This window comes from Chaetodon trifascialis, chromosome 7 (genome assembly GCF_039877785.1).
Source record: "Chaetodon trifascialis isolate fChaTrf1 chromosome 7, fChaTrf1.hap1, whole genome shotgun sequence".
In the NCBI taxonomy this organism is placed as follows: Eukaryota; Metazoa; Chordata; class Actinopteri; order Chaetodontiformes; family Chaetodontidae; genus Chaetodon; species Chaetodon trifascialis.
In genome coordinates, this window is record NC_092062.1 from 21,246,436 (window position 1) to 21,258,540 (window position 12,105).

General features: G+C 40.9%; 1 protein-coding gene across 1 annotated transcript; it reads left to right on the forward strand.

Annotated features, from left to right (window-relative positions):
• Positions 1-77: 77 nt before the first annotated feature.
• On the forward strand, positions 78-11,686 carry cops7a (COP9 constitutive photomorphogenic homolog subunit 7A). The gene is made up of 8 exons (XM_070966818.1): positions 78-156; positions 4,215-4,337; positions 6,028-6,103; positions 6,875-6,963; positions 7,825-8,027; positions 8,118-8,223; positions 9,754-9,917; positions 11,349-11,686. The coding sequence occupies exons 2-8, from the start codon at positions 4,215-4,217 to the stop codon at positions 11,386-11,388; spliced, it is 801 nt and encodes a 266-aa protein (XP_070822919.1). The 5' UTR covers positions 78-156; the 3' UTR covers positions 11,389-11,686.
• Positions 11,687-12,105: the final 419 nt, after the last annotated feature.

The window sequence follows — 12,105 nt, forward strand, 5'->3', positions numbered from 1 at the left end:
CAGTCTCATGGCGCAAGCTGCTGATCGACAGTTAGACTTGTCCCGCCCACTTAACTGTATTGTCCAATCAAAGATTACGTCGCTTTGTTGTCGTGCGTGTGCTGACAGCGGAACTGAATAATCGAGAAGCTGTCTACCAGAAACCAACATAACAAGGTAAATTTGGATACACACAGCCTTACTTTAATACTTTTGCGGAGGTATTCACATGTATGTCGTATTTTCCAGTTATTTATGCAGTGTAGGTGTGTGATTCAAATCTCTAGAAAGGTTTAAAATGAACTGAGGCCTAACGTCAACGGTTAAGTGAAGCCTTGCGGTTAGTTAGCCATTAGCTACCGAGCTAGCATGACACATTTGAGTTTGAAGAATGGTTAACACAAATTTTAACGAACTGGCGTTTTGTAAAACAACATTGTGCCTGGGACGCTATAAATCTTTTGTACGGCAAGCACTTTATTTGTCATTTACGTTGTTGACTGTTGACAGATAAGGTCATTAGCTTTTAGGCTAGCTGTATGCTATAGCGGTACAGCTAAGTTTATGTTCAGGGAGTTTGGCTGAGCAAGCCTGATTTTAACCGTAATTACTTAACTGCGTTATCCCTTAATCACTGCCTCACATGGCCAGTGAAGTACCTTAAAACGCCACTTTAGGTTTTGGTTGAATTTTGATCATTTCGATATGTAAGCGCTTGAAGAGCGTCTGTCTGACATTTAACGCTGCTAACACAAGTCTCTGCCCATTGATGTTACTGTTTGAGTCCTAAAACTAATATCACTGCAAGGGGGAAGTGGAGTACGTGTAAATACTTGTTATTGCATGTTGCTGAAAGTGTGTGTGTTATGTGTCTGTATTTTTATTGTGTATTTGTCACTTTCAGCAAGTTTATTTTGCTCAGGCAGTATTTCTTCAGAAGCAGTGCACTCCTCCACGTTTGAAGTCACAGCCATTGCACAGTAGAAGTGTTGTTCAGTCCTCATTTGAGCACCTGAAATCTGACAGTAACAGAGCCGAGGTTTAGTGCTGCAAGAGACAATACGCTTAATTTACGTTATTTGTGTAACAGCAGTTAGTGGTGAAATTCTAATTAGAGTGACTGAACAGTCAGTCAGGACAGATTGTTGATTAACAAAGGTTTTGTTGATCAATGTATTGTTGAAATCATTTATCGTGCTAAAATGACAAGCATTTTCTGGTAATCTGAGAAATTTCTGATTTTCTCTCCTTTTAAATTCAATTTGAACTTGGACTAAGCAAGCAATCCCAAGATGTCCTTTTGTGATGGCCTATTTCAATTTTTTTTCACTGATTATTTATGTATTTAATGATTAGTCAAATAATTGATAAGACAGTCGACAGATGAATCACTAAGGAGTATAATAGTTACTAATAGTTGATCATTGTTAATGTGGATCCATTCTTTACACTTTAAGTAATCTAATTTGTATGTGTTGTAACACACGCACAGTATATCATGCCACCATGTTCCCCTTTTCAGAAATAAAAATGCTTACACTCTTAAAACATTTTCCACGAGCTTTATCTTTGTTCCCATACATTTTTAGGATTTTATATCTTTAAAGTAACTTTGCTTTCACTTGCCTCAGATATTGCAATAATCCTATCACTACTACCTACAGCAGTTAACCCCTTAACATCAGGTTTTATCATTTTGTTTTCCTTTGTGTAGTTATAAAATTATTAAAGTTTCCCAGACAGTTTGAGAGTATTATATTTTGTAGATTCTTTATCAGCTTGTTTCAACTCTTAATTGAAGCTCTGTGATGTTCACAGTGAGTGAATATTCAAGCACCAGACTCCATGGCTTTATGGCTGTGTCGTACATCCACTGGAAATATTTTAGGTTTAGAGTTTGCAGTGACTGGTCTAATGCACAGTGCAGGCTGTTAAAGGGTTAAATATGCGTTTTCTGTCTGTGTTGTATGAAGAGAATTTGAGTTAAATTTCTCTTAAGGATGTGACCATCTGAGGTTGCCTTCCTCATCTGCAAAACAGCACATATGTATCTGTTGTAACGCTGCTAAATTCAGCATTAAATTAATTCACCACATTGCACTTTGTTTCAATAAAATCCCACGTCTTAGAAGTGGTTTGCTGTGATCTTAAGGTCCAGGATTATGGAAAGGATAGATGAACCATTTATTAGAGTTGAGAGTCTATTGAAGTGAGTGCTGCCTTTCGGGTATGTTATACAAGAGTGGAAGCGCACAGCTGCCAAATCCAATTCAAAATTGTTTTTCTTTGAGCAGCCTTGTACCTTTTTTATTTTATTATTTTATACAATATTTTATTTTGTTTGATTTTCTAACTGTATTTTGAATCTGTAGCTCCCTGTAAGTGTGCATAACAATAAAGCAGTGATAATAGGAAAACAAATGTAAGTTTTGCATAGAGTTGGTGGTGCCTGTTGTAGCATACAAAAGAGAACAGAAGCTAGTGGGACAAGAGTAGCATTTAATGCAATTTAATTTACAAACTCTTTTTGTTGATATTATGCTGTCATGATACACAATTAAACATAGATGACATTAATAGGAAGAATTAATGGAGAAGAGTGTAGAGCAACAGCAACATTGTCGTTTTCTAAGGCCATTACTGGATGACAAAATACTTTATTTATTTATTTATTTTTCTTTACAGTGGTCACCAAGATACTCTATGTCTGAACAGCTGCATCCTGAATATTGAGCAGGTCCTCATCTCCCTCAAGCCATGTCTCACAGAAATGCAGCCAGTTCTCTCCTCCTTTTAAATTCAATAGAAAGAGAAAGATGGATGCAATCCAGCCCCACATTCACCACTTGATTTGACTTTTAAAAATTCCTGAAATGAAAAGAGGTGCTGTTGCTGAAACAGTGTGGCTTAATTTGTTTGGCTGCAACACATGCCTGCTCATCTGTTCAGCTTGCCTGAGAACGTGCTCTTTAGACCTCGTTGATATCAGCCCAGTGGGACAACATACGGAAGATGTGTACGAGTGCATCAGATTTAGGATGATACAGTGCATCAGCACCATAAGCACTGACTGAGATGAATAAGAACCAGTCAGACTAGTCTTTGTGCAGCACTGGGTATCTAGACACTCTGTTGCATTAATTTTAGGAAATGGCCTCCAGTAATAAAACCAGTCTGACGCAACTGCAGTAACTTTGTCATGTATCTGTAAGACTAAACTTCCCTTGTGTCTCGAGATATGTCCTCTGGGATTAAGATCTTTAAATATCTCATCAAAGTCAAGAGGACATCTCCTCTCATTGGGATGTTTGTCAGTTTAGGCATTTTTGAATGGGCACGCATGATTAGAATCAGACTGACATCCTCTCAATGCTATTCATATATATATCTATTCGTGTGTGTGTGTGTGTGTGTGTGTGTGTGTGTGTGTGTGTGTGTGTGTGTGTGTGTGTGTGTGTGTGTGTGTGTGTGTGTGTGTGTGTGTGTGTGTGTGTGTGTGTGTGTGTGTGTGTGTGTGTGTGTAATTTTACCATGTCATGATATGGGTATATGAGGTTTCGCATCAGGAAATGGTCTTGGGTGTTTTTTTGTTAATTTTTCTGGACTTCACTTTCTGGAGACTAAACATTTGCTGGAATCACAGACAGATTCTTGTCACCATTTAGGTAATTATTCCGGTGTTGCCCTCAGCCCAAAGTGAATTTGCATCATCTCTATGCAGGGAATGGGTTTTGATGAATATACATGGCCTGCTTGGCATTCATTACACTTCTTGTCCGTATTGGTGCGACCCAGTGCAGCTTCTCTTCCCCTATTTGAGTAGCTCTCCAGGTAATTTGAGGGTTAAGTGCTTTGGTCAAGAGTACTTGGCTGTTAGACCTTTAATGAGAAGAAGTATTGTTGGCTCAATTCTGTGTCCTTTCAGCAGACCGCAAGTGGCTGGACTATGTTTTTCGAGGAGCATGACAAAGATATCCACATGCTGAGTCCATTAAGAGAGCTTTGATATTGTTAATAGAGTATTATAGGATGGTTGTGGCATGGTGTCCCTAGATGGCATTTTCCAGTACCATGATATAAAATAGCTGAGCCAGGGCAGTAACAGAGATGTTATTTTCTTGATTTTTATCATACTTGTACTTTCTACATAAATCTGCTGCTCTTATGCGACTCTCTGTAGTACTTTTGTCCAACCTGCTGACCGTGTCTCTGTCACCTGTGTCCCCTGGTATCAGATGGAGGTGGAGCAGCTCCTGTCGCTGTCAGGCTCAGCACTGGCCCAGGCTGTCAGCTCTCTGCTGGAGACCCCAGGCCTCTATGTCTTCTCTGACATCCTGGAGCTGCCTAATGTCAGAGAGGTAAACACACTCTCTTGCACTTTATCTTCCTCACCCTTTGTGTCTTTTAGGACCTTTTCAGACCTTTCATTGGAAAATCTGTCTTAATCACAACTCCACTCCACATTCAGAGGGGTCAGTGATGCATGTGACCACATTGATAGTGCCGCATTAACACAAGTATTTCCTAACCACATTGGACCAAGTTTATCATCTACGCAAGAGGAAATGCGTATACATTTGTGCATCAATGACGTAATCAAAGTCACAACTCACCTCCCAATCAACACATCTATACATAGAGTTCCTGGGCGTGATGCTGCTATCAATTTCAGAAAGTGCATGAGCAACATATTACGCATTTTGTATGTTAAACTTGCATGAGAATACGCAGTTGACACCCTATTTTGGAAGTGAAATTCCGCTGTTACAGGAGAATCGGATTGTACAGCACCATTGTTCCTTTCTTTAGGGAAAGCCCTAGAGAGGATGCAGACCAGGGGTGATATTTACTAAGGATTTGTTTCCCTTTTTATGCATTGAACAGTCAAATTACATTTGTCCTTTCTTACCAAAAGACCACACAAAGGTTTTGTAGAGATAAAATGGAAGACAAGCGACAGTGCTGAAGAATGCACTGAATGTGAAATTGAAGGTCTGAGAAAAGCAGGTGTAAAATCTGCAGCGCTGTTTTATTGGATAAACGGAGGGGGCGAGAGAGACTGGCCAGGTCGAAACCGCGAGTGAGAGAAACGGGCAGAGAAACAATGAGAGAAATTTCCGCAGTGAAGAATATTACAGCAAATTAAAAAGACACATTATGAACTTCCCTAAGACAAAGGAGCAACAATGCAACAGCCTGCTATTATAACACAAAGCTTTAGCTCTCTGTTCCCCTTTGTGGTTTTCTGCTCCAATGTGTTTTTCCTGGCTTTTAATGACTCATAGCCAGTCCAGTCCAGTACAATATGAATGAAACAGGCTGTAGTAAGCTGGCCTGTTATGTTACTTTTATCAGTTTACAGAAATAATCTAGTCAGAGTTATTAAATCTTATCAAAAATCTCACACAACATTTGGATATTTCTAGTATTTCCTTACATATAGTCCTTCCTCTTGAGGGGTGAATAAATGCTTGCATTTCCAGGTGTCACCTTTTCAAACCATATTGGTGGCTTAACAGCAGAAAACATTTTCTTTTGCTCTTTGCTGCATTAAAGAGTAGTAGAGTAGTTATCCTCCCAGGTGTTTACATTAACAGTGAAGCAGTATGAATTAAGAATAAGGATCCATACGGTAGAATGAAATAATAATGATACTACTACTACTACTACTACCGCTATTATTAATAACAATGCATCAGCTGATAGCTTCAAGTCAGCCATACGGAAACACTGTGGGAATGATCCATCATTTGAACTCTTGAACGCAGATCTGAAGTCTGTCAGAAAGAATCGCTGGAGAGTGGAGACAGATTTTGATACCAGGTGTGAATGCAACCCTTCTCAGATGAAGCCAGTCTGAATTAAAGTAGTCAGATCTTCATCTGGTCTCTCTCTGTTACTCGGAGTCTGAACAAGACTTCTCCTCAGAGTTGCTCATTGTGCATAGATAAAATACAGTTGCACAGTTTTATATGTACAGAGTGTCATTACTTCCATGTTCTGCACATCATTTTCTCTTTCCTCTCATTTTCTCCCGATAAACCACAGCTGGAGAACGGCCCTCACGCACCAGTTTACCAGCTCCTCAACCTCTTTGCCTATGGAACCTACTGCGACTACAAAGGTATTTGCAGTGGAAGCACAGTGTAAATAAGTAATAGGGCAGCCCTGCAAATCTTTTATTATGAGCTGTATTTCTTTGCTGCAAGGCAGACACCTTGACACAGCAGCTTAAACTCCCTCACCTGAGACACTGCAGGCAGGTTATTCACAGACCACATTACCGGGGTGCTTTTTTCTGTTTGGGCACCTTTCCATCAGGCGTTCTGATTGGCTGATGCTTCTCTGTTATGCGGCAGTGCTGGCACAAATGAACAATAAACTAATCTTTAGTGACTTAATTTGCTGTCTGTGTAATGCGTTGGGAAGCTTCAACAAAAGTGGAATGTTAATTGTCTCTAATTTTATGCTGAATATCAACCAATAGCCTGGAAAAAGAATGTAGCCTACTTTATTGTTTCCCTTCCCTTTCAAGTCACGTTGACAGGGAGCACATTTACTTTCATAGAGCTGTGTAGTGGAGCCCTTAGAGGAGCTGTCAGAGATGCTGTCTCGGAGGGTGTGAGTCCTGTCACCAGGGGAGCATGGCAGCAGGAGACACAATCGCTGGAGACCGACTTCCTCCCGACTTCCTCCCGACTCTGTTCTCCGACTGCTTAAACAGCTCCACGCTCACCTGTGTGTCTCTGTGTAATATTACATTTCAGAGTAATAAGTAGTGCCACGATAATGTGTGACTGTTTGACCCTCGGCAGAGTGACACTTACGCACTGCTCTGGTGTATTTTTCCCTTTGCAACTCTTTTTTTATTTCATGTCCTTGTTCACTGTCATAGAGAGAGCAGCCTCTCTTCCCGAGTTGACCCCCGCACAGAGAAACAAACTCCGCCATCTGTCCATCATCAGCCTGGCGTCCAACCTCAAGGTACTGGTTCATTCTTTCCTCTTTGCGGTTTTCACAGAAAAGTGTCCCTGAACTGTTCTGTTGTATTTGTATCAAAAATAGAAAATAAATCTAATTTCTGCAGCCATCACATTGCTGTAGGCTTCATGAAGCGAAATATTAATTATGTATTAACAGCTCTGCTTTTAGATAGGGCTTTGCTATTTTGTTCAAAGAGTTCATGTGAGGTTGGCTGTGACTTTAAGCTTGTGGCTGTTTTTATATCAGCTAAATTAGAATCACATCAACAGAGAAGCTTGTCACTCTGAAGTTTCTCAAGTAAAAGTTGTCAGCACAGCCACTGCGGCTCATGTCATTTAGACGTCTTAACCATTTCTCCTTGTGTATAGTGGAGTTTTAAATGTTCTTTTTCTTTTTATTTAACCTTTATTTAGTTTGGTAATCTCATTCAGACACAGAGTCTCCTTCTCAAGGGGGACCTTGTCACCACGTTGCTTATGCCCTTTTCTTTCTCTGCCCCTGATAAATAATTGATTCATTATTCTCACCAGTTCTTTCTTTTTCTTTTACTTAATCTCAGTTTCCACTACCGCTGCTCCTTTCACTCTTGCCCCTGTTTTTGTCCTTAATATGTCACCGCTTTCCCTGTATGTAGGCTTGAACTCTCTAATTGCTCAGTGGAGGATTGTTAAATTGTCAAAACTCTCCTTTCATTTTCCTCTGGCAGTGACATTTAGACAAATAGGCAATTTCCCTGCAACATTTTTGCCGTTTTCCATCAAACCTTTAAAGTAGAATCAAATTATCTGCCCGCGCACCTTGGTTAAAAAATAAGAGACTATGAGGGGTTAGGTCTCATTGTGTCTTTTTTTTCCCCCTTAGTGCCTGCCGTACTCGCTGCTCCTGCAGCAGCTCGAGCTGAAGAATGTGCGGGAGCTGGAGGACCTGCTGATCGAGGCAGTTTACTGTGACATCATCCAGGGCAAACTGGACCAGAGGAACCAGCAGGTGGAGGTGGACTGCAGCGTGGGTCGTGACCTGGGCCCCAACGAGCTCCCAAACATAATCAACACGCTGCAGGAGTGGTCAGTATCACCTCTATGTGCCTCTGCACACACTTTAGATTTATGTCTCAATTATCTGTTTTCCTAACTCTTAACAATTTTCTCTCTCAGGTGTACAGGGTGTGAGGCGGTGCTGTGTGGTATCGAGGAGCAGGTCTCAAGGGCAAACCAATACAGAGAGAGCCAGTTAAAGGTCAAAGTCCAAGTGGAAACAGAGGTCCGTCCCTCATCCCTTCTGCCCACAGTTCTCTTTCTTTCCCTCCAGAAAATCCAGTAAATGTGGCTCTTCTTTCTTCCACATCTCTGTTTTTCTGCTTCCAGCTACATGTGGTATTTTAGTTTCCCCCTGACTGGATATTTCTTTTGTATCTTTGAGGGTAAACTCATACAGCAGTGTGTTCATTCTTCTAACTTTAAAGGGGTTCACAGTTCTCCTGTCTTGAAGCAACATTCAGGTGCCCGTACAAAAACTGAAACCAGTTTTGCCGGCTATAATCATTCCTCCTGTTCTTTCTGGCTGTGAAGAGATCCCCTCCTACTGTGTGCTGCAAGGGTCCTCCACTACATTTCTCTAAGGGCCAGACTTTTTCTAAGCTGACACTGTGGGGGCTGGACTTTCAAATAACCAAAATACAGTTATTTTTGAGTAATTGGCCTATTATTGTATAATATTTTCACTTTCTTACGCATTTTATGTTCTTTTTATTAGACCATATCAGTGTCAACAGACTCAACAAATAACTTGATGCTTAACTAGAAAATGCTCCACCAAGGAGGTAAAACCCGTACCTCATCTACCAATGAATGAGTCCTTATCCCAACAAATATACCTCCTCTTCAGGATCCCACGAAGGAAACAAAAATACTCACTTTGGTGCTCAATATGACAGTTGGCCAACAAAAATAAACCTAAGTGACGCCTCCTGGGTCTAATACACAAGCTTAGTGATTCTCAGACAGCCCTGGAGATACCTCCTGTATCTGGTCAGCGCGCTGCTGTCGGCTCCAGGGAATGGGCCTGGGAGCCGAGTGGTTTAATGGTAAGTCCGCAGAGTAGAGAGGATGGAGTTGGAGATTAATTTAATTCTGTAGAGCAGGTGAACTATGAATCACAGCCCTTTTGGCTCATTGCCAGGGTTGGACAAGCTAACAAAGATCAGTCTCAGGGCTTTGTCCACTGGTGAGTAAGATGAGCCCATTTACTGAATTCATTAAGATCCGGCATGCCGGTTGTGGCCTTCGCACCACCAATTGACCATTACTGGTGTATTGTATCTAATGTAAATGAAGGGAAATGAAATCACAGTCCTCTTTCTGTGCAAAAATACAAGCAAGGTTACAGCGTCCTTAGGATGAAATTCAGTTACTGTCCCTCAACTGCAGCTCAGCAAGGAAACACAAAGAGGGAGATTTGTACTAAATGGAGTCTAACCTTTGGAGATATCCGCTTTATTTAACTAACTCAGACTGCTGAAGTCTCATATTACATTCATATAAACTTTTGAATAGACTGTGGCTGCTGTCTCCCATCACTTCCATTGAAAGCACATTAGGAGGGGGTCTCTTAACAGCCGGTATGAACAGGAGTAACAGTTAACACCCGACCAAACCTGTTTCAGTGTTCGTGTGGGGACCTGACTATTGTTTTAAGACAGATTCAGAATATTTGTGAACCTATCCTTCAACGCATCCGTCCTCTTTAATCTTTCATTTTTAATCTCTTCTCTCCTCTTCACTCTTCCCTCAGGTCTCAAACCTACAGAAAACATTAAAGGCCAGCGCCGCCTCTCCGTCATCAGGCCCTGCTGGAACCGCCTCCAATCAGGACGGAGACCAGCCTGCGGAGCCACGAGACCCCGCCTCCTCTCAGGAACCACGACAGCCAGGCAAAAAAAGCTCAAAGGTGAAAGGGTGAGTACCGTGACATCACCTTCGTATTTACGGTGATTATGTGGAGAGATGTGACAACACCCAGGGACAGAGGCAGACAAATGTTGTCCACATGAATGAAGTTCTCTGAGCGTCTTTGCTGTCATGGCTTTTCATACAAATGAACCACCAAGAGTTTGCATAGAAATTGCATTCATTTTTCTCAAGCATGGCCAAACATTTCAGAAATTGAACACATAAAATATGTTTGGCCATGTAGAATAATTTTCTGAAATGATGTTTTATTCAGAATTGTCGGTGCGCTCTTAAGTCAACTTTGTGTTTGTTTTTTGTTTTTTTTTGTTTGGGTTTTTTGTTTTTTTTTTTCAAGCAAGAAATGCTATTTATTCCTCCAAGTCACAAAATTGGAACAAAGAGCTGCATGTGGAGTTTTTTTTCCATTAAGTTTCTTTTATTGCTGCTTCTCCGTTTGTTCTGTAAAGCACTTTGTAACTGTGGTTTTTGAAACGTGCTTTATAAATACGAATTTACCTAGTTATAACCACAGCACTATAAAGACTCTGCTTCAAACACTAAATTAAAGCCATTAGTCCAATGTTCTTGTAGAGAGCAAAGTTAATTCAACAGAGAACCCACTATGTTTCCATTTTTTTCAATAAACATTAAAAAGCCAGCTGCTAGTGGAAGTGGTTTGTCTGTGTGTGAGCGTGTGCATGTGTCTGCATGAAGTAGCTTTATTATCAGATGCACATCAGTGTTTTGCAGCGGTGCTCTAACCCTGCTATCAGGGACTCTTTCTGTTCTGTTTCCATCCGGCCCAATTACCGATGGCTAATTTCACATCTGTCCTGGATTGTAAAATGTCACTGGATATACAAATGCCCTTCATGCTCCCCTCCTGAAAGAACCGTTTCCCCCTCCAGTGATCAGAGGAGATGCTTTGCTCGTCTGCTGTTTATGTTGTTGCTGCCGAACAGAAAGCAGTGATTATTTTCTGGCTGCCAGTCACATTTTGATGAAGCATATAGCCCTATAATTTTCATCACTCAGCGCTGCACTTCATTCAAATGAAGATCCACTTAATGTTTTGAAATCCAAATTAATGATAGCTTAACCTCAATCCTCGAATTAAAATGAGTTTTGACACCATTTCTTTATAAAGCTATTTAAAGGATGGGACTGATTGTGCAGCAGTTGTTATTCTTAGAAATAGGTTCTTTGCAAAAAAAAAAAAAAAATTCTTTTTAATTTGCAAAAGTAGAAAATCCACTGAGATCATTTTCAGTGCAGAAATGCCAAATACTGACATGAAATATTCTAACACAAAGCGAGATCAGTAAGATGCTGATGTGGGAATGCAAGTGTAAAGTAAACATAAAGGAAATCATAACGTTTAATGAATCCCAAACGAAGTACCAGTGCAGTGTTTCTTACTGGTTGTTTCCCACTCAGGCTGCGTGGCAGTGGGAAGATCTGGTCCAAGTCCAACTGAAGACAAGAGACTGAGATATGGAGACAGCAGCACTAATGGACACTCTCACTGATTAACGGACGTATGGACATGTTGACGGACAAACGGACACGTTTAACAATGTGACCAGTGTCCTCGGACACTCATGTCATGTACACTCGCCACAATAAAACCGGGAAGCTTCTTGGGAACTTTTCTCGTCACCAATCCTCACCATGAAGGATTCAGAAACACACACTGGCTGATTGAAATGACAGGTGTGACATCCACTCTTCTTTTGCCCCTCTTCAATAGCCTAACAGGTGGACTGTCAGTGTATATACACACACACACACACACACACACACACACACACACACATACACAGCACTTGTAACACATCAAGACAGAACAGTCTGCAGTCAGTTGCCTTTGACCAGAAACAGGATCAGTGTATTTGACGCGTATGTGTGTATCTCTGATGGATTAAAAATTATCTTTTGGTTTAGATTAATTCTGTGTTGCTTTGTATTTTTTCTCTGCTGAGTTGAGACATGTATGAAACCTGAATATGAATTGTCGGGAAATAAAATGAAGCTCTGTACATATCCTGACTCTCATTAATGTCACTGTCACTTCTTTTATTAAATGCACTTCAAAGTGCATCTCTGGAGGGTGCACAGCTAAATGTTAACTCGCAGAAGGGGGCTACCCGTTAGGAGGTCAAGCCATTAATTAGGGCATGTCCCCAAAGAGACT